General features: G+C 38.3%; 1 protein-coding gene and 1 pseudogene across 5 annotated transcripts in view; one reads left to right on the top strand and one right to left on the bottom strand.

Annotated features, from left to right (window-relative positions):
* MIA3 (MIA SH3 domain ER export factor 3) overlaps window positions 1-23,024 on the top strand; it is a 75,627-nt gene that overhangs the window by 40,627 nt on the left and 11,976 nt on the right. For 3 of the 5 annotated variants that reach the window (XM_054519979.2, XM_002809423.6, XM_024233907.3), the window contains 11 exons: window positions 982-1,143; window positions 1,920-2,065; window positions 14,395-14,526; window positions 17,664-17,685; window positions 19,154-19,242; window positions 19,491-19,568; window positions 19,650-19,760; window positions 20,805-20,876; window positions 21,056-21,160; window positions 21,836-21,958; window positions 22,058-22,169. In XM_054519979.2, coding sequence (XP_054375954.1) covers window positions 982-1,143; window positions 1,920-2,065; window positions 14,395-14,526; window positions 17,664-17,685; window positions 19,154-19,242; window positions 19,491-19,568; window positions 19,650-19,760; window positions 20,805-20,876; window positions 21,056-21,160; window positions 21,836-21,958; window positions 22,058-22,169 — 1,152 coding nt within the window. Of the gene's footprint in view, window positions 1-981; window positions 1,144-1,919; window positions 2,066-12,398; window positions 13,432-14,394; window positions 14,527-17,663; window positions 17,686-19,153; window positions 19,243-19,490; window positions 19,569-19,649; window positions 19,761-20,804; window positions 20,877-21,055; window positions 21,161-21,835; window positions 21,959-22,057; window positions 22,170-23,024 lie in introns of those variants that run through there. The other 2 variants (XM_024233912.3, XM_009237422.4) reach the window with 2 other exon arrangements.
* Window positions 9,813-12,495, bottom strand: LOC129060567 (prefoldin subunit 5-like; annotated as a pseudogene).

Here is a 23,024-nt window from a genome sequence, read left to right as displayed (position 1 = left end):
GCTCATTGCAGCCTCCAACTCCTAGGCCCAAGTGAACCTCCCATCTCAGCCTCCTAAGTGGCTAGGACTACAGGCATGCGTCACTGTGCCCAAATAATTTTTTATTTATTGTAGAGATAGGGTCTCGGTATGTTGCCCAGGCTGATCTTGAACTCTTGGCCTCAAGTGACCCTCCTACTTTGGCCTCCCAAAGTACTGGGATTACAGGTGTGAGCTACCGCACCTGGTATAGCCAGGCTTTTCAGACAGATATATCTGAATTGAGAGTACCAAAGGGACAGGAAGCCACAGGAAAACGTATTACTCCAGAGTGCTAATTTTTCCTGAGAGTTGGGGGAGGAGAACTTTTTTGCATTTAATTAAAACATATATTTTGGATAAGAAGGCAATATTCAGATAAATTTTCAGGGTAAAATATGAGGCTACAAGGAAATTCACCTTTGCTGTGGATCACACTGGACTGTCCCCTAAGCCTCTTAGGAAGGGAGATGGCTTCAGTTTCTTTGACTCTTAGAGGTACTTTGAAAGTATTCGAAAGACATCTCAGCAAGCTGCCTTCGCATGGAATGTCCCTGTCTGTACTAGTTCTATGAGAAAGGCATGCTAGGGTGTGCAAGAGTTCATGTTACTTCTCTGCAGAATAGATGTTTCACATTTCTGCTCTTGAGTGGAATTCTCTTTTGCACATTTATTTGTGTGGGCGTAGGTTGATTTGCCAAGGAAATATGTTACTGAAGTCCCTACCATAAATGTATTTATTTATGAAATACTCCTCTGTAGATTTTATTATGTAGATTAGTCAACCTTTAAATGGAATAAAAGAAACTGAAACTCTTATTGCCCTACCCAGTTGTGCTCCATGGGATGCCCATGCATGGAGGGCAATGTTGAGGTGCCCTGGAGCTGGTGTGGTCAGTGGGATTAGCCTAACAGGTAATGTCATCAAGCTGTACTAGCCCAGTGTATTCTTCTCACCCGTAGAGATGCATCCACTGCATGAAGATAATTTCTCACAAGAGAAGACAGCAGAACTTAATATGCAGGTTCCTGAAGAACCCACCCACTTGGACCAACGTGTGATTGGGGACACTCATGCCTCAGAAGTGTCACAGAAGCCAAATACTGAGAAAGACTTGGACTCAGGTAAAGCCTGCTAATTTTTTTCTACAAAGTGGAGAAATCATAAAGAAGGCCTTCTAGGAGATTCATTGTCAAAGGTAGGAGCTAGAGACTTGGTAAATTCAAAGGAAAAAAGGATCCCAGAGCTAATTGAGAGAAAAGCAGGCATCAAGACAGATGGAGATCAAAAATAGGAAAGACACCAGAGACTGTAACTAACCTACAAACCAATGTTTGGCTGTCACTATCTTGTGTAAATTATTTCAATCTAAAATATTATTCTTAAAAGGCCTTATGCTCTAAAACAGTAGTTTTCAACCAGACCAGCAGCATCAGAAACTCTGGGGGTGGAACCAGCAATCTGTGTTTAACAAGCCTTCCAGGAAAGACTGACCTGATGCAAATTACAGTTGGAGAACCAGTGCTCTAAAATTCACAAATTCCGTTTTTCCTCTACTTTACCCCTCTCTTTCCAAATAAAATACAATGCAATGCAGTTCTTTTTTTGATTTGCTATCTGGACATGGTAAGTAAAACTTCTTAAAATACGGTGAAGGGGTCCAAGTATGTGTATAGCATAAGCTCATAGGAGACAGTACAGAACACTGTAGCGTGTAATAGTCCAGGATAGACCGACGCAAAGAGTATTTCACCACAGTGCACAGTAAACATCCAGTGAGAGATGAGAACATTTACTTTCCAGGCACAGTGCCTAATATTTAGTGAATACTCAATAAGTATTTTTTAAAGAGAATTCTTATTCTAAAGCACAAAATATCTATCTTTCCTCCCAATTCCAGGGCCAGTTACAACAGAAGACACTCCTATGGATGCTATTGATGCAAACAAGCAACTAGAGACAGCCGCCGAAGAGCCGGCAAGTGTCACACCTTTGGAAAACGCAATCCTTCTAATATATTCATTCATGTTTTATTTAACTGAGTCGGTAAGTTTAACATACGGTTTTTTTTTTTTAACTAAAATGTTGATTATTGCAGTTTTTAAGTTGATTTTGAGCATGAGGTGAAGAACTTAAAATGTCTTTATGAACCTGACTCCTGATCCTTTGAAGAGAGACCCTGAAATGAGCCACAGGTGTGTAGCTTTAATGGGCTCTTAGTTCAGCACATGAGGAGGCTTTGCTGCATGCTGGAGCTGGGCACAAGCACACCTGTCAAATGTGGTTCTTCCTTTCGGGACCTTTCAGTTTAGCCAGGAGAGAAGGACATTCACTTTAAATGTAATATGATAATGGGCAGGAGGAGAAGTATTTACCTGATGGTAGAACAATCTGTGGCATAAATTGGTTCATCGTGGAGGGAGAGTGATAGGAAAGGCCAGAAATTCGCTGAGATATGCTTTAAGCAGAGTCGAAAGACAGATGGGAGCTTGACTTGGAGTTGTCAAAATAGAAGGGCTAGGGGAACGAGATGGGTAGGGGGCGGGGCGGGCAGCATGCAGTCAGGCAGAAGAAATAACACATTCAGAGAAATGGAGGCATGAAGAAAAGGTTATTTGGGGAAGCCAGGGAAGCGTAGGTGGTTGGTGTTTTTTCTTTTTCTTTTTTTTTTTAATTGAGACAGGGTCTTGCTCTGTTGCCCAGGCAGGAGTGCATTGGCGTGATCTCAGCTCACTGCAACCTCTGCCTCCTGGGCTCAAGCGATCCTCCTGCCTCAGTCCCCTGAGTAGCTGGGATCACAAGTGCGCACCACCATGCCTGGCTATTTTTTGTAGAGGTGGGGTTTTGTGATGTTGCCCAGGTTGGTCTCGAACTCCTGAGCCCATGGGAGCTGCCCACCTTGGCCTCCCAAAGTGCTAGGATTACAGGCGTGAGCCACCATTCCCGGCCAGTTGGTGGTGTTAAAGTGTGGAGTTAAAATTAGCTGGGCAGGGTGATGCCCACCTGTAATCCCATCTACTTGGGAGACTGAGGCAGGAGAATAGCTTAAGCCCGGGAGGCAGAGATTGCAGTTAGCTGAGATCGTGCCACTGCATTCCAGCCTGAGTGACAGAGCAAGACCCTGCCTCAGAAAAAATAAAAATAAAAAAGTATGGAGTTAGGAGGGAGAAGGTCAGTTGGAAGGACTCAGGGAAAGTCAGAAAGGAAATTGTATACCATGGTGAGTGGTCAGACCATTGTTGGCAGAGATCCTTGGAAGATTTTAAGCAGGAAAGGGATTGTCAGGTCTGTTTCTTAGAAAGAGTCACTTATGGCAGAGTATTTATTCAGATCTTTCTAAAGGGAGCCATGCTCCAAATGAGACGTTTAATGTCTAGAAGCTTATCTAGGCTTTTTAGGACTTAGCTCCCCCTTGTGGTACTTGGTGGAATTGGCCATTTTTTTCTTGGTAAATTAGAGGAATAAGCAAGCTCTGGAAGTTGGAGGCCAGGTTGCACTTAGGGCTACAGAGAAAGTATGCTCCTCACCAAAGCCATTTCCTTTAGGTTCTGTTATTTCAAGACTTGAATAGGAAAGAGCGTTCTTGTTGTTTTTCTGTTAAAATCCATGGGTTTCAAGCCAAGATGATTTTATTTCAAATCCCAAAGCTATCGATTAGAAGTTTAGGGCAAATTACTAAACTTTGAACGTCAACTTTCTCATCTGAAAAATTTAGATAATACCTACTCCGATTGTTGGTAAGAATTAAATGACATGATAATGTAAAATGTCTGGTGTAGCAACTGGCATTTTGTAAGATCTCATCCCTCACCTAATTCTCATTTGGATGGTCAGAGGGCATATAAAGACATTGAATACCTGGGGGTTTTAGGAGAAAGACCACCAGGATGGAAAACAAGTAGGAAAACCAAACCATTTTTCAGTATTATTCATGGTTGTGCTGGTGATAGCCACCTGGGTGAAGGTGTGTATTATCTGTGCAGTTGGAATAATGAAGTTTTCAGGGATTAAGACAGTCTCAGAATTCAGAATTTGGTTTTCAGAATGAAATTATCACTTGAAAAATTTAACAGCCCCAGTTGTAGAAGGAATTCTTTATTCATTGTATTTCTAGATACGCACAGAGCCCTCTTCTAGGCCTGGGTTGGGGCATATAGGAGTGGTGTAGGATATGATCTGTGATCAGGGGATAACAGGGAATGACAGACATGAATGGCAAGATATAAGGGCGCAGTGTTATAAGATGCCGACTTGAGAGGGATTGTCAAAAGAGCATTTTGATGGCTAAATATGTACTAGAAATTGTGCTAGGAATACAAGATTCCAAGAGCTATAAAGTGTAATTCTGACTTTTGAAAGGCTTAAAAAAAGGTTTACCAAATACATGTGAAAACTGGAGAAAGTGGAGAATATAGGAAATAGTTTATGCAAAGTATCAAGTAGTTCATATGGATAATTGTTTCATAGGGTTATGGAGTAATGGGGTGCTGACTTTATTGGGAAAACTATACCAGAGGTCAGACTCATAGATCAATAATTGATGAATAGTTAGTGGAATCTTAGGGTTGGAAGAGACCTTAGAAGCTACTAGTCCAACTTCTCAGTAGTCATAGCAATTCCCTGTACTCTAACCCTGCCATTTTGGGACCTGTGCGTCACTGGTTCCTAGTGTAAGCCACCTACCTTGCAAGACTATACATTCCTTTGTTGCCTAGTTCATTCTTATACTGACTCCAAATTTTCCTCCCCATGATTTCCTCTATAGAATCTAGTTTTCTTTTTGCATAGTAATCCTTTAAATATTTGAAGTTATATTTTAATTTATTTTAGCATTTTATCCTGGAAAATTTCAAATATTCAAAAGCAGAGAATCCATGGGACCATCACCCAATAATTCCCAAAAGTGACTGAACCATTTTATACTTCCATCAGCAGTTAATGAAACTTCCATTTGACCACACCTTCCCTAACACTTGGTATTATCAGTCTTAAATTTTAGCCATTGTAGTGGGTATGTCTTTGTGGTTTTAATTGTAATTCCTGATGATTAATGATATTGAGCACTTTTTCACTGCTTATTGGCCGTAATTTTTTGTGTGCAGTTCACTCTGACTAGCTGGAATTCAAATGTCTTGCAGCCCTGTGACAACTCTGGGAATTGTTTAGCTTACAGTTGTTCTTTTTTCCTTTAATTATTCTTTGCCTATCCTCAAGGAATCTTACCCTACACAGATGCTGTTTAGAATTCAGGCTGAGGCTGAAGGGGAGACCTCCTTGCATATTTCTGGAACTCTACTTGTTCCTAGTGTCCATCTTTTTTTTTTTTTTTTTTTTTTTTTTTTTGAGACGGAGTCTTGCTCTGTTGCCCAGGCTAGAGTGCAGTGGCGCCATCTCGGCTCATTGCAACCTCCACCTCCCAGGTTCAAGCGATTCTCCTGCCTCAGCCTCCCAAGTAGCTGGGATTACAGGCACCCACCACCACACCCGGCTAATTTTTGTATTTTTCAGTAGAGACGGGGTTTCTCACCATCTTGGCCAGGCTGGTCTCGAACTCCTGACCTCGTGATCCACCGGCCTCGGCCTTCCAAAGTGCTGGGATTACAGGTGTGAGCCACTGTGCCCAGCCCATAGTATCCATCTTTCTGGTACCTTTTCCTGCATATTTCAGATGCCTCAGTCTCCCCGAGCTTTAATCTCTGCCTCCTCTGCAAGATTGGTGTACTCTGCTTGGGTTCCCCATCCCTGCACTGAAGTCAAGAAAGTACCACCAGGTAGAAAGCTGGGAGGTTGTAGAGCTCACCTATTTGTTTCTTTTCTCTCAGGGGTCACAATTATATGCTGCCTGTTGTTCTCTATATGAAAAACAGTTTTTAAAATATCTTTTGTTTAGTTTGCTTGTTGCTTTCAGTGGGAGGGTGAGTCTCATACCAGTTACTGTCTGTGGAGTTCTTTCTGTTATTGTTGTTGTTATTGTAGTGCATTCATTGAAGAACAGTTTTGTTTGGCTTCTAAGGTATATGATGGTCTAGATTTTGCTGACTACATCCCCCTGGTGTATTTTAACATGTTCCTCTGGTTCTTTATATTTCCTGGGAATTGATAGTTGCATCAGTAGTCAAATTCAGATTCAATTTTGTTTGTCAAGAATACTTAATAGGAGATGTTATGTACTTCCATCAGGAGGCATTTAACATCTGGGTGTCCCTCTTTTTTTAAAATTCTCTTTATATTGTTCCTCCTTCATTTAAAGGCTGGGGCATTTCTACAAAGAGAAACTTATGATCAAGTATTCTTTACACTGAGATTTGGCTTGTGTAGTTAAGACAGGGTAAATATTTGATTCTTTTTGTTTATTTAAACAATTTTCAAAATAACAAGTTAGACAACTCATTCATGGCATTATCAAATGATGCCCAAAGGGTTTTGTTTGTTTCTGACTCTTTCTAATAATCATTATGCTGTCATGGATTTAAAAATATTTGGTGTGTTTCAATCCAATCAAGAATAATTCTTTTTTTTTTTTTTTTTTTTTTTTGTTAAGATAGGGTCTCACCCTGTTTCCCAGGCTGGAGTCCAGTGATGTGATCACGGCTCACTGCAGCCTCAACCTCTCTGGGCTCAGGTGATCCTCCTACCTCAGCCTCCTGAGTAGCTGGGACTACAGGTGTGCACTACCATTTTTTATATTTTTTGTAGAGACAGGGTTTTGCCATGTTTCCCAGTCTGGTCTCAAAATCCTGGGCTCAAGTAATTTGCCTGCCTCAGCCTCCCTAAATGTTGGGATTACAGACATGAGCCACCATGCCTGGCCAGTTATTCTTATTGATGATCAATTTACAATTATAATTGGAGATTTCAGTATCCCTTCTCAATAACTGATAGAATAGGAAGTCAATAAGGATCTAGAAGTTATGAACATCATCATTAACCAACTTGACATTATTGATGTTTATGGAACATTCCACCCAAGAAGAGCAGAATACATATACTTTTTAGTGCACATGAAGCGTTTACCAAAATAAACTATATTATCAGCCATAAAACAAGTCTAATGAATATAAAATGATTCAAGCAGTACAAAGTGTGTTCTCTTCACAGTATAATTAAGTTAGAAATGAATAATGGAAATATCTGGAAAATCCCCAAATATTTGGAAACTAGGTGACACACTTCTTTCTGAACATCTTATGAGTTTAAGAGGAAAAGGAGAAATTAGTATTTTGAGATGAATGAAAATGAAAACAGGCCAGGCGCAGTGGCATCCCAGCCCTTTGGAAGGCTGAGGCAGGAGGATCACTTGAGCCCAGAACTTCAAGACCAGCCTAAACAACATGGTGAAATCCTGTTTCTACAAAACACACACACACACACACACACACACACACCTGGACATGGTGGCACATGTCTGTAGTCCCAGCTACTCAGGAGGCTGAAGTGGGAAGGTTGCTTGAGCCCAGAGGTCGAGGCTGCAGTGAGCAGAGATTGCACCACTGCACTCCAGCCTGGGTGACAGAATGAGACCTTGTCTCAAGAAAAGAAAAAAAAATAAAGACAAGAAAATGAAAACAAATATATCAAGTGTGTACAATGTCGCCAAAGAACTAGTGGGAAATGTATAGCACTACCTATATTAGAAAAAAAAAGAAAGGTCTCAAATAAGTGACTTTATTTTCCACCGTAAGAGACTAGAAAAAGAAGAGCAAATTAATCCTCAAGTAAACAGAAGAAAAGAAATAATGAAGATAAGAGCATAATTCAATGAAATAGAAAACAAAAGGAAAAGAGAGAAAATCAGTGCAACCAAAACCTGGTTCTTTGAGATTAATAAAACTGATTAACCTATAGCCAAAGCGAACAGGGAAAGAAGAGAGGGAATACAGATTACCAATAGCAGCAATCAGAGAGACATCACCACAGATTCTTCAGATGTTAGAATTATAATAAGGGAATATTATGAGCAATTTATGTCAACTAATTTGACAATTTAGATGAAGAAATTCTAAAACACAGACTGCAAAAGCTCATTCAGGAAGAAACAGATAACCTTATGACTATTAAATAAATTGGAATTACAGCTAAAAACCATTCCACAAAGAAAACCCAGGTGGCTTCACTGCTGAATTCTATTAAACTTAAGATGAAGAAATAATACAAATTCTACACAAACTTGTCTATTAAACTGAAGAGCAGAAAATACTTCCCAGCTCATTGTATGAAGCTGATGTTACCAGGATATCAAAACAAGACAAAGACAAGTAAGAAAGAAAACCACAGACCAGTATCTCTCATAAACATTGGTACAAAAATTCTAAACAAAAATTTTAGCAAATCAAATCCAACAGTATATAAAAAGGAAAATACTCTATGACCAAATAGGGTTAACACCAAGAATACAAAGTTTGCTTAACATTTGAAAATCAGTGTAATTAACCATAATGACAAACTTTAAAAAGACAATCCATATGTTCAGTTCAACAAACACAGAAAACCACTTCAGAAAAAATCTAAAATTGATTACTATGTAATTTAAAAAACAATAAATATATCAACAAACTAGGAATGGAAGGGTACTTAAATCACTTTTATGAAAGACTTAAAATGAACATCATACTTAATAGTGAATGATTCAATGTTTTTCCCGCAAGATCCAGAAGTGAAACAAGAATGTCTACTCTCCTTACATCTGTTCAGTGTTACAAGGCAACAGCCAGTGCACTAAGGCAAGAAAAAGAAATAAAATGCATCCAGATTGGGAAATAAGTAAAATTGTCTTTTTTTTTGCAGGCAACATGCATAAAATCTGGTGGGATGTAGAAAAAAATCTACTAGATGTACTAAGTTTAGTAAGGTTGCTAGATAAAGATTTACCTCTAAAAGCAGTTGTATTTATATATAGTAGCAATGAACAATTTGAAATTGAAGTTAAATTCCATGTACAATAGTATCAAAAATATGGAGTACTTATGGATAAATGTGGCAAAGTGTGTAAGACATATGCATTAAAAACTATAAAATATTGCTGATAGAAATTAAAGAAGACCTAAATAGATGGAGAGATAGACCTTGTTTATGAGTCAGAAGACTATATTGTTAAGCTCCCCAATTTGATCACTTGCATTAACATAGCCCCAATTAAAAACTCAGAAGGATTTTTTTTTAAATGACAAGCTGATTCTACAATTCTTATGGAAAATGTAGAGGACCTAGAATAGCCCAAGCATCATGTAATTTCAAGACTTATTATAAAGCTCTAGTAATTAAGACAGCAGATGAATAGACCATTGGAACAAAATAGAAAATCCAGAAATATACATGTATGACAGTGGACTTCTGACAAAGGTGGAAAGACAATTAAATGTAAAAAGGAAAGTCTTTTCAACAAATGGTACCAAAACTATTAGATATTTATATGCAAAAAATTGATCCATACCTCACATCATGTACATAAATTAACTCAAAGCAGATCATAGACTTAAATGTAAACCCTAAAACTATAAAACTTCTAGGAAAAATTAAGAGAAAAATTTTGTTGAACTTGGATTGGCAAAGATTTCTTACAGTTGACATCAAAAGTATGATTCATAAAGGAGAAATTTGATAATTTGGATTTAATCAAAATAAAAACATCTCTTCAAAATACACTGTTATACAAACTATAGACTGGGAAAGAGTCACTGCAGAGCATCTATCTGATAAAATATTTGTATTCAGAATACATAAAGAACTCTCAAAATTCATCTAAAAAAATGTAATGCAGTAAAATTACACTTTACCATGGAAGATATACCAATTGCAAGTAAGCACATTTAAAAATGTTCAGCATAATTATCAGGGAAATGCCAATTTAAAGCAGAATGAGTTACCACTACACACTTACTATAATGGCTAAAATTTCAAAAACTGATTTTACCATGTGTTGGAGAAGATGTGGAGGAAATGGAAGTATCATACACTGCTGATGGGGATGTGAAGTGGTACAGCTATGTTGAAAAACAGCTTGTCAGTTTCTTAAGAAGGTAAACCTACACTGGTCATATGATCCAGCCATTCTTCTCCTAAACATTTACCTGAGACACATTTACCCGAGTGAAAATAAATTATACATGCATAGAAAGACTTGTAGATCAATGTTTTTGACAGTTTATTTTTTCTGCCCAGCTGGCACATTTACTGGCATTAAACATAAGACCCTTCCCTTCCCTGGCACCAGGAAGCCATGCCCAAGGGGTATCCCTCTGCCCCATTTCTGCAACAAACTCTCAGGTCTTAGCAGTAGCCTGAGCTGCCCCCAGGGCTCTGGGCTGCTGAATCGTCTGGCTCATCATTTCCATGACAGCCGGTTCCATGGCGTGCTCCTGGAGAGCTGGTGGATTTTCTCTATCTGCTTGGTTAGGAAGTCTGTCTTCCTCTTGAAGAAGTCCTTGGCATCCTCAGCTATCTTATCTACATAGTACCCAGTTCCTACATCAGTGAGCACATGTTCCACATCATGCAGCTTCTCATGGACATACATCAAACTCGTCAGTGGGAGGAGTAATTCTCTTCCCTCATTGCTCTTACTCAGCATGTTCAGACAGTCCTTGGCTTCTACATACTTGGTCTGTACCACTTTGAGCTGGGCAGTGGAGGTGGACAAGAACTCCATTTCCTGGTCCAGCTGGTTCTTGAGCATTTCTAGCTGTGGCAGATTCATCTCCGTGATAGTCTTGGAAGTTTTATTTGTAAAAGCCTAAAACTGGAAAAAAACAAATATCCATCTATAGATGACAGGTAAACAGATTATGGCATACCCATACAATGAAATGCTACTCAGCAATAAAAACAAATGAACCATTATAGATATGTGCAGCAATGTGGGTGAATTTCAAATTATGCCAAATGAGAGAAGCCACAGAAAATATAATCGTGCATTATTACATACATATAAAACTTTAGGAAATGCAAACTAATCTATTATGACAGACATTCTGCTTCGGGGGCAGGGAGGGATGAAAAGGGGCAGGAGATTACCAAGGGAATAAGGAGACTTTGGGAGGTTCACTATGTTGGTTGTGATGATGGTTTCACAGGTATATTCATATGCAAAACTGATCAAACTGTGCACTTTAAATACATATAACTTATTGAATGTCATATTTCCCTTAAAGCTGTAAAGAAAAAAAATCCTAACTTTCTTAGATAAAAGTAGTAGTCTCTACTTTTCTCTACCTTTTAAAAAAATGTATTCTGACAGCATACCCTAGCAGTATACAAAATTATTTTCTTTTATAGCTTCACAGTATACTTTGTTGTATTTAATATGTCTTTCATTCATGGCCATTTTGGTTGTTTCTAGTCTTTTGTTATAAGTAATGCTGGAATAATATAGTTTTGTGCATATATTTTTTCAGCATTTGTTGTTATATCCCCAGTAGCTTTGAGATAGATCTTTAGAAGTGGGATTGTGGAGTCAGTAGGTAAATACACAAGTTATTTCGGGAGACGCTGCCAAATCATAGGATTGTATGATTTTATGTAAAGATCAGCATAGAATGACAGTGCCTGCTTCCTCCACATTCTCTCACCTACAGAGTGTGTTGTCAAATGTTTGGATCTTGCCAAGATAAGTGAGAAATCATATTTCATTGTAGGTTCATTTTGTATTTCTTGTATCATGAGTGAGGCAGAGCATGTTTCCATATGTTTTTAAATTATTTGCATTTCTTTTCCTGGGATCTGTTCATTACCTCAGCCCATTTTTCTATAGGTTTGCTGGCGGCTATGTTCTTATTTGTAAAGCACTTTATATTTTAGGAATATTAATCCTTCATAATATGTTACAAATACTTTTTGTTAGGTTACCCTTGCCAAACTTTGATTATTTTGCAATTTTTTGGATGGGGTTGGGCAAGTTTTTTTGGTTTTCCAGTAATCAAATGTACAAATCTTTTTCTTTGTTGCTTTTGGATTTTGATACATAATTAGGAAGGTCTTGCCCACTCACATAATACATAGAGACAGTCACTAAATTTTTTCAACTACTTGTTTGTTTTCATTTTTTACATTCAGGTTTCTGATTAACTTGGAATTTATGAACAATGAGAAAAAGATCCAGTTTTATCATTTTCCATATTTTTATCTAGATATGTAATACCACTTATTAAAGTCTGTTAACCAGCTGCCTTGCTGTATCCCAAATTTCCAGTGCAGTTGGGTCTATTTCTGGATTTTTTATTCTGCCCCGTGGTCGGTCTGCATTCTTGGGCCAGTACCATACTGTTATTACAGATCCTGCCCTCCTCTTGTACCACACCCTTCATTGCTCTTCTTTCTCAGGGTTTTCCTGCTTGTTCTTGCTTGATTGTTCCTCTGAGTTGACTTTATATTCAACTCGAAGAGAGACCTTTAAAGGTCTAAAAATGGTATTTTTTATCTACAGATACCGTTTTTCCCCACAGATTAAATGTCCCTGGTTTCTTCAACTTTTGGAACGTCATTTCCATACTATTCATTATCCTTGTCCTTTTCCACAAGTCATGTCCCAGCTTCTCAGATGGCTTGAGCCCCGGAGTTCGAGTCCAGCCTGGGTAACATAGGGAGACTCCCTCCCCTTCCCCGCAGCCACCATCTAAAAAAAAAAGTGGGACCCATAACTGAACCCATGTGCATGGGGGTGACACGATGACATGACTCCTGGGTAAGACTTTTTAATAGAGTGTCGGCAAGAATGTGAGACAGCGAGCGCAATGGAGGTCTGGAGGCGGAACAGTAAGCAGAGGACTGAGTGGACAGGGAAGAAAGGCCGCGCACTGCAGCGGCGCCCCATCTGAGCGGTGGTCCTTCCACGCTGTGACAGGAAGGGCCAGCTCCGGGCCGGCACGAGAGACCTGCCTTTCTCCTTTTCCCCAGCTGCCGCCCCCAATCCTCCTCCACGTAGATCCCTGGCCTCCTTACTCCGGGGCTCTTTAAGTCGCCGGTTCCTGGCGGAAGCGCCAGTCACTTCCGCCTCCCTTCACTTGGATTCTTCCGCTCTAGCCCTATTCGCTCTTCTCTCCCGTTCCCCTCGATAGTTGGTTCCGTCTGCTCTGGCCCCGCCCTCGCCGGCCGGCTCCTTTGGTGCCTTGAAGTGCGCCAGGGGCAGTGGCTGATGACGTGTTTTATAGGAGGCATAAAGCGAAAGTGCAGGCAGCGGTGGAAGGCGAAGCTCACTCCCAGAGTCCGCCCCCTGAACTGGGGCCTTTCCGGAGGAGGAAGCTCTGAAAGACAGGGGGCCCAGTGCCATTCCGCAGGGAATTGTCGCTTGCGTTCAGCTGTTCTACACAATGGACTCAGTACCTGCCACTGTACCTTCTATCACCGCTACCCCGGGGGACCCGGAACTTCTGGGACCCCTGTCTGTGCTCTACGCAGCCTTCATAGCCAAGCTGCTGGAGGTGACAGTCCCCATTCCCAGGGGAGGGACCCAAGCTGTCACAGGCGGGTGGATGAGTTCTAAGCAAAGTGGGTGCGCTGATTGTGCAAAGGAGAAGTGGAGTGTGTCAGATCCGAGGAAAGCAAGACGTTTCTATGCTGTTTAGGGAGGCAGGTGGGAGTGTGTTTGAGAAGGTTTCGTCACTCTTTTTTTTTTTAATTGAGTACTTACGAAGTGACAGCACTTTGTGTTCTGGTGTGAAGTCATGATCAAAACACAGAGAACCTACAGGTCTTTTCCGCATAACCCCCGGCTCTGTTGCGGGATGGGACCAGTGTGATAGTGTACTTGTAGAGGGCTGCGAAAACAGCATAGAGCAGACAGGTGTTTAATGCACTGTTTTCAAGGAAACATTTAGAATTAAGGCACTAAATTCAAAGCGGTTTATCTAGATCAGTTATCAGGAGCTATCCGAACTTAGTCAGCATTTGTTCTTTGTTTATGTAAGTCGATTTAAGATTTTAAATCTTAGAGGAATAACACATTATTTGTGGTATTCATTATCATCATATTGGTTTTATTTGCAGCCATAAAAAGTTAGTTACTTGTATATAAAAGGTTTTTTGTCTTATGTGGTTTTTTAAGCAATAAAAACCAATTTATTCAAGAGAAAAGTATGATGCAGAGAGATTCCATCCATGTTTTAGATAGCATATTTTATCAGGGCCTATTGAAACTAGAAATATATGCCCAACCTAAAGATATTTAAGAGTCATAGTACTTCAAAACACCACAGGCCAAACAATAAGTATGAGACTCCCAGTATCCTATTTTTCTTGAAGCAGTGAGAGCTACTGAAGATTTTTGAGGGGATAGGTATCTGATAGAGTTGGTTTAGAATTTCTGTGATTGAGTCTTTGTGACTGCTTTATGGTAAGCTTCTTCAAGGTTTCTCATTATTTCTAACATTATTTCTAACATTCAGTTAGTTGCTACATTGCCTGATGATGTTCAGCCTGGGCCTGATTTTTATGGACTGCCATGGAAACCTGTACTTATCACTGCCTTCTTGGGAATTGCTTCGTTTGCCGTTTTCTTATGGAGAACTGTCCTTGTTGTGAGTAAATTAATGCATACTTTAACTCATAAATTCAAGTATGGTTTTATAATCACAGTCGTTTTTCAGTTTCTAATATGAACAGAAATCAATGCTTTTAATTCAAGCTAACCTTGTAAAATAATTTAGTATAATTTTTGTGTTGGTAAATTCTTAAGTGAATAAGATAACATGTATAATCTCAATGGGAAAACTTCAGTTTATATGTCCCTTATATCAAAATCTAAATTTTAAGAATTAGGTGAGTCTTTATTTCAACTCACAAAGGAAAAAAAGAAAGAATTAGATAGGTCATGTGTACACTGTTAGTAGAACTAGGAATTCTTAGAGCCATCCTGAAAAATAGTTTCATGATGTGTATGATAAGCCTTAAAAATGGTTATATCCTTTTATATTGTATTAATATCACGTCTAGTAATCGATCCTAAAGAAATAACCAATCGGCCAGGCACAGTGGCTCACGCCTGTAATCCCAGTACTTTGAGAGTCCGAGGCAGGCGGATCACTTGAGGCCAGGAGTTCGAGACCAGCCTAGCCAACATGACAAAACCCCATCTCTTCTAAAAATACGAAAATTAGCCGGGTGTTGTGGCACATGCCTGTAATCCCAGCTACTCAGGACGCTGAGGCAGAGAATCACTTGAACCTGGGAGGCAGAGGCTGCAGTGAGCTGAGATGCGCCACTGCACTCCAGCCTGGGTGACAGAGTGAGACTCCATCTCAAAAAAAAAAAAAAAGAAAGAAAGAACCAATCATGCATTAAATATCTTACATGGCCGGGTGTGGTGGCTCACACCTGTAATACCAGCACTTTGGGAGGCGGAGGCGGGTGGATCACATAAGGCCAGGAGTTTGAGACCAGCCTGGCCAACAAGACAAAACCCCGTCTCTACTAAAAATACAAAACTTAGCTGGGGATGGTGGCAGGAGCCTGTAATCCCAGCTACTTGGGAGGCTCAGGCAGGAGAATCGCTTGAACCGGGGAGGCAGATCATGCCACTGCACTCCAGCCTAGGCGACAAAGTGAGACTGTCTCAAAAAAAAAGTTTTAAATATCTTACATAAGAGCATTCCGTAGAATAGTATTTATTAGAGTGAAAACTTTGACATAACCTACTGTGATTCACAGTGGGAAAATTGTTAAATTATTGAATGTTCATATAATGGGATATTAGGCTGCTTTATATAATTCAAAGACATAGGGGCACAACAAATACTCACAATTTAACATGAAGTAGAAAAAAAGTAGAAACCAAGACTTTAAGGTATAGATAAACTGTATATTACATAAACATACACACAGAAAATAAATGCTGCAAGGAAATACAACAAAATGATAAAAATTCTTATATCTAGGAGATGAGGTAAGTTTTCAGTATTTAAAAAATGTGTATTTCCCAGATTTTCTGATTTGATCATGTACTATTTTACTCAGAAAGTATCTTTTTATTTCGAAATGCAAATTATATCATGTGTAAAGACATACCATTAATTTTTTTATCTTCTGTGCAGAATTTGTCTTTCAGACTTAAACGTATGTATGTATAAGTGTGTATACTCATACTTGTACATCCTTATGATTATGCTATATAGCATTCAGCTTCATAGTTATTTAACATAATTGGGAGAAGATTATTTGTGTAAATGAGCTTTGCAGATGAAAAGCTTTGTATTGAAACTTCACAGTTAAAATGGCCAAAATTATTGGATACAAATCTTTCTAAAACCGAGTACTCTTTTTCTGATTTCATAATTATATCGTATATATCATCATTAATAAAATTTTCTCTGCTTTCACAATTGATTGTAAAATTACTTAAAAAGAAGGGTCTTTTTTCCTGTGAGGCCTTCTCTAACCTCGTGGTGCTTTTCTTCAGATAAAAAGGGAGAATTAAAGGGTAAATGGAAGGGGAAAAGGTGAAAACATTTTACATTTCCCACTCTTGTTTCTCCTATTTGTTAATAAAAAAATTCTAACGCCTTTTTCGTTTTTCAGAAAGTTATATAGGCTCTGTGTCCTAACTGCTGTTCCTCAGCCTCAGCACTTGACTTTTGGAACCTTGGTCTCTACTTGCCTGTTAGTTTGGGTGAAATGGAGCAGAGGAATTAGCAAGGCCATGACATTAGAGAGATAGTAATTTCTTTCCATGTTGGAATTTTCTGAATGCATATTCCTGTAACAATGGTATTATAAGTGAGATTTAGATACTGGAATTATGGATACAGTATATTAATTATTATATACAGTAATACAGTATATTATGTAAACAGTATATTTACTGAGATTATGGATGATTTGTGGACTGGTGTTAGTATCTCATCAGCATAACATTTGAAAGGGAAAATATGTTCTGGGTTGCAAAGAAATTTAGTAATATTCTTTTTACAATATTAGTTACTGCTTAGATTTTCTTGTCCTATAATTTAGTGCTGGCTTTTGGGGGATGATTTGGGTGCCCTTTTAGGAAGATGATAGTTGTCATTTTTCTTGTTGCTTATGCATTTTCCTCTAGCCGTCTTCCCTTCCCTGTCAGGTTTATGAGCACTGTTTTTAGTGGTCTAGGAAAATCAAATAATCTAGCTTAGTATTTATAGCATTATTTTAAAATTCAGCCAGTAGTCAACTTTGAGTAGGATTTCTGAGGTGTTTTCTGGAGAGCAAAAGAGGTGTGCATCTTAGTACGAAGATCATACCTTTAATTTTGTTTCCTCAGAGTCTTTTTGAGTAGTCATTGTTTTTAGATTTCTTTCTGGCTATTTGGAGTTGTCAAATAAGTGACTTTGAGTAAATAAAACGTTAATATATTTATTACAAAAATATTAGCCATTTCTGTTATTCAATTAAGTGCTCATTTCATAAGACTGGTGCTCATTTAGATATATAAACATATCTTTAGCTGTGCAAAGTAAGATATTTACCTTAGTGCTTTTTCTGTCAGACCACAACATATCACTACTGGTTAAATTTGAAATGCTTTTTAACCTTTTTAAGTTTTTTCATCTTGAGGATTCATTATGCTAAACCAAGGTATTATTAAATTCTCGTTTGGTTACAATTCTGACAGTTGTATTAGAAACTATATACATCTATTAATAAAATGTTTGACATCAAATTTAATTTTATTTCTCTTTTCTAGGTGAAGGATAGAGTATATCAAGGTAAATCTTTAGGCTTATTTTGTTATTTGTACTATTCCCTCTGTATTGGTGTTTGATATGGATTTTATATATAAGTAGTTTTAGTGACTTCTGATGTCTGACTGACTTATAGCTTCTGAAAACTTTACTATTCCTAGGTTGCCAGGTTGGATGATAGAGTAAATGGCGATGCTACCAACTGAGATAGGAGATGAGGAGGAACAAATTGTGGGCGTAGGGAGAAGATAATTAATTTGGGGCAGATTGACCTTAAATGTTGATGTACTACCAATTTATTACATGTGACCAGTGTTCCTGTGCTAATGATTTAGTCAGTACATTAAATATTTATTAAGTAGATAATTTGAGGACTAGAAATAAAAATCAGCATGCCTGCATTTTCTGTTTCTCTTTGCAAATGACGTATTTGAAGTGATGCCACTTTCTGAGAAGAAAGATGCTTCATGCAGGGAGGAATATTGAGCTATAACATTTTACTGTATTTCCCATCTTGGAAATAAATTAGACTCTCATTGAAATAGAGTCTATTTCAATAATAATAAGAAATAAAGGTTCTTATTATATTTTTCTTAAATTGTATTTTTACATCCTTATTCTTGTTAGCAGATTGCTTTTTGTATTAATCTGTTTTCACACTGCTATAAAGAAATACCCAAGGCCTGGTGTGGTGGCTCATGCCTGTAATCCCAACACTTCGGGAGGCCAAAGCAGGAGGATTGCTTGAGCTCAGGAGTTTGAGACCAGCCTGGGCAACATGGAGAAACCCCATATCTATAAAAAAAAATACAAAAATAATCTGGGTGTGGTGGCACACACCTGTAGTCCCAGCTACTCAGGAGGCTGAGGCAGGAGGATTGCTTGAGCTTGGGAGGCGGAGTTTGCAGTGAGCTGAGATTGCGCCACTGAACTCCAGCCTGGACAACAGAGCAAGACCCTGTCTCAAAAAAAGAAATACCTGAAACTGGGTAATTTATAAGAAGTTTAATTAGCTCATGTTTCTGCAGGCTATAGGAAGTATAGCGGCATCTGCTTCTGAGGAGGCCTCAGGGAGCTTTTACTCATAGCAGAAGGCAAAGAGAGAGCGGGCCATCTTACATGGCGGGAGCAGGAGCAAGAGAGAGTGAGCGGGGAGGTGCTGCACACTTTTAAAACAACCAGATTCCACAAGAACTCAGTCACCATCACAGAATAGCACCACAGGGATGGTGATAAACCACTCATGAGAAACCTAGCCCTATGATCCAGTCACCTTCCACCAGGCCCCACCTGAACACTGGGGACTATAATTTGACAAGAGATTTGGTGGAGACACAGAACCAAACCATATCACTTTTTAAAACCATAATAGTTATGCTGAGAAGTTCTTTTTCCTCATAGTGCCAGATAACATGTCTTTGCTGCTGATACATTGGGTAATTCAGTTTCATTTAGTGATCATAATAACCTTATTAATTTTTTCTTTTTTCAGTCACGGAACAGCAAATTTCTGAGAAGTTGAAGACTATCATGAAAGAAAATACAGAACTTGTACAAAAATTGTCAAATTATGAACAGAAGGTATAATTATTCTTTTGTTTTTTTTTTTCCATGGTCCCAGCTTGAATTGTCACCTATCTTATAGTTCAGTTACTATGGTATTTTTAAATAGTATTTATTATTACATTAATTCCTATAAACCATCCAGATCTTAAGCAGTCATATGTGTAAAGTACTGTTTTCTTCTGTAAGAGGTCAGTCACTTGAAAATAAGTTCTGGTAGCACTATACTTTATATTTCTGGATTCTGAATGCTTTATTTTATATAGATCAAGGAATCAAAGAAACATGTTCAGGAAACCAGGAAACAAAATATGATTCTCTCTGATGAAGCAATTAAATTTAAGGTAAAAACTTCTTTTGGGGATTATATTTTAAAACTAAAGTAAAAGTAATGAGTATAACCAACCTTAATATCTTTTTTGTAGGATAAAATCAAGACACTTGAAAAAAATCAGGAAATTCTGGATGACACAGCTAAAAATCTTCGTGTTATGCTAGAATCTGAGAGAGAACAGAATGTCAAGAATCAGGACTTGGTAAGAGTTTTGCTGCTAAGTGTTACTAATAATTTGGGTTTTGAACTCTTTTGTAGATTGAGTTGAACTCTTTATTTTCCATGCTGTTATGTGAAGTAAGAGTACGAGTCAGGGAAGTTGAACCTACTTCTGTCCATTTTTGTGGAATTTTAAGTACTTACACAAGAAGTTATTCTTACAGGCCTAGGAAGTATTTTGGTTCTCAACCCTAGGTAATTGTCATATTGCTTGGCTCTGCCCTCCGAAACATGTGGAACAACTAAGAAACCCAGTTGAACAGTCCTTGTGTTTTGTTTTGTTTTGCAAAGTTTTTTTTTTTTTTTTTCTGTAAACATTTTATTTTATTAATAGAATAGTTTTAGAATGACCTAAAAGTTGCAAAGATAGTAGAGAGGGTTCCCATAAATCCCACACCCTATTAATCTTGATGACCTCACTGAGGTAGTATTGCCAGATTTCTTCACTGTAAAATTACTTTTTTTTTTTTTTAAACTTTTTGCATTATTGTACTCTTTGGAAGGAAGTTACTAACACAGCCCACAGTTAAAAAGTGAAGGGTTATGCTCCATCCCCTTGAGGAGCCAGAATCTTCATAAATTATCTAGAATTCTATATGGGTGATCTGTCTGTTCTCACTCCAATCTTACCATTTTTAATTTAGGCAAGAGAATTTTTAAAGTACCTTGGGGATTTTTTTTTTTTCTCTTGCCACAAGAAAAAAGAAAAGTCACATTGATTTGAACTGGTTTACTTAAAAGTTTTTTCAATTTCTTTTCTTTCACCTTTTAGTCTGGTCATCTACCACATTTTATTCTAACCAGGAAGGTTGTGTACTCCGTGAAATATTTATGCCTTTGATTATTTTCCCTTACCTCTTTAAGTTCTTGATTTTTCCCGAGGGCAAAACTGAAACACCTGCTTTTACCTGAAACATAGGGGATGGCTCTGGGACATACTTTGTTGATGTTTTTTCTTCTTAGTATGTATCCCAGTGTTTCTACTGAAATCCTAATATGCATTTTGTGTTCTGTTTTTACATGGCAGATATCAGAAAACAAGAAATCTATAGAGAAGTTACAGGATGTTATTTCAATGAATGCCTCAGAATTTTCAGAGGTAAAGCTGACTATAATTTCTGCAGGATATTAATACTATATCATAGTTTGATTGCAGAGCAAAAATTTGATGTATGCTAAAATGTGCAAAAAATGAAAACTACATGACGTTGGGTTGGAAAAGTAACTTTTTTTGGTTTTCTTTGGAATTAATTCACTAATAGGAGTGTTTTGCATTAGGTTCAGATTGCACTTAATGAAGCTAAGCTTAGTGAAGAGAAGGTGAAGTCTGAATGCCATCGGGTTCAAGAAGAAAATGCTAGGCTCAAGAAGAAAAAAGAGCAGGTAAAGGAAAGTGCGTGTCCTGGGTCATGTAAAATAGAGAACCCAGTATCATACCTCATGAATGCCTTTACTCAGATCTATTTTTAAGGTAATATATGTGCAGGATTCTGTTCTTAGATATGCAAAGTTTAAACTGTGCTTCCAAAATTGAGTGTAGGTATCCATTCTCTATCTGTTCTGGATTTTCTGTTCTGTACAATTTATTTTGGCTATCAGAGTGTGTAGTCTTGTTTTGTCAAACACCAATTGCTATTAACTTGAGTAGCCTCAAGTGGGTAATAGATTGGCTTTTTAGACCTAAGAGTTAGATATTTTATAACCCTCCTTTGAGTAGTTACTGCTTCACTAGTCAAGGGAAGGTTACATGATCAGGAGTGTGGACTTGGGAGATAGTAGGATGAGCCCTTCTGTTCCTTCTGGAAGTGAATTATTTGAATTGGCTACAATTTTCTGAAGGATGCGATAAACAAGATCAATTTCCTTGACAGCTCTGATGTTCTCATTACAGCTCTGAGTGTTGGGGCCACTCTCCCCTCCCACTTAACCAAGGTCTTAGCCCATAGTGATAGGCCAAGGAGAGGCATGGTTCCTTACTTCCCTGTCTCATTCACGTGGTCCCGATGTCTCCAGTGCAAAAGCCCTAACCTGTGGGAATCATGTGTTTTAACTTTTCAGTTGCAGCAGGAAATCGAAGACTGGAGTAAATTACATGCTGAGCTCAGTGAGCAAATCAAATCATTTGAGAAGTCTCAGAAAGATCTGGAAGTAGCTCTTACTCACAAGGATGATAATATTAATGTAAGTACATTCTCATGAATACAAGCTTAATTCTTGTGAATTATGAAATCTGTTGAATTAAATGGAAAGACTCTTAATGCCCTTTTACTTCTTTTCTAGGCATTGACTAACTGCATTACACAGTTGAATCTGTTAGAATGTGAATCTGAATCTGAGGGTCAAAATAAAGGTGGAAATGATTCAGATGAATTAGCAAATGGAGAAGTGGGAGGTAAGATCAGCCTCAAGGAGGATGGACCCCTTTTGCCTTCCTGTCTTTAAGTGCACCAGTGCTACTTTTCAGCTGGCTGAATTTCCTCTTAAGCTTTCAAGTTGTAAATACATCGGATTTGAATGTATGTCTATTTGCATTGGGCAGAGGTGGATTGCTAGCGGGTGTGGTGTAGCAATAAGCATGCAATGAACACTGGCTTTGTTTTTACATTGAGACTAGAAGGGTGCACGGGAGCTGCACTGGTCATGTCTTACACCTCTAAGTATTGAACACATGCAGTAGTAGGAACTTGTTTCTCAATTTCATGGAGATAACATTTTAAAATTCGTCATCTCAGTAGCTGTGTGGTTTTAAGGCCCACAACTGGTTTTAAGAGTACTGAGGTGGTTGGAGGCATAAACTGACTAAGGCCATGAAAGAAAACCACAACTGGTTTTGAGAGTACTGAGGTGGTTGGATCCATAAACTAAGGCCATGAGAGTGGAGGCTATAATGTTGCAGTGTTTACTGATGAGGAAAATGTTTCTAGATGCCCTCTCTCAAGTTGGATATTGCTTGTGTAGTGGGTGTTTTAAACCACACCTGGTAGCAGATTCTGGAGGAGAATAGGAGGGAATCTTTCTGAATAAGACACTAAGCCCAGATGGAAGAAAGAGCTTTTATCTCACATGTTTCTTCTTGCTCAAGAATGGCATGTATAACATGTTTATTGTACAAATGGGAATTCACTTTTTCAGTCTTAAGTTTGCAGTTCTCTTAAAAGTCAGTCTAATCCTGTTCTGTTTTTGTTTGTTCTTTAAATGTTTGAACATGACAGTTGTTTGGGTAAATAGTTTTGGGTAAATTGTTTGG

Source organism: Pongo abelii, chromosome 1 (assembly GCF_028885655.2).
Source record: "Pongo abelii isolate AG06213 chromosome 1, NHGRI_mPonAbe1-v2.0_pri, whole genome shotgun sequence".
Lineage (NCBI taxonomy): Eukaryota > Metazoa > Chordata > Mammalia > Primates > Hominidae > Pongo > Pongo abelii.
The sequence above is the reverse complement of the archived record's forward strand: the minus strand, read 5'-3'. Positions and strand labels throughout refer to the sequence as shown.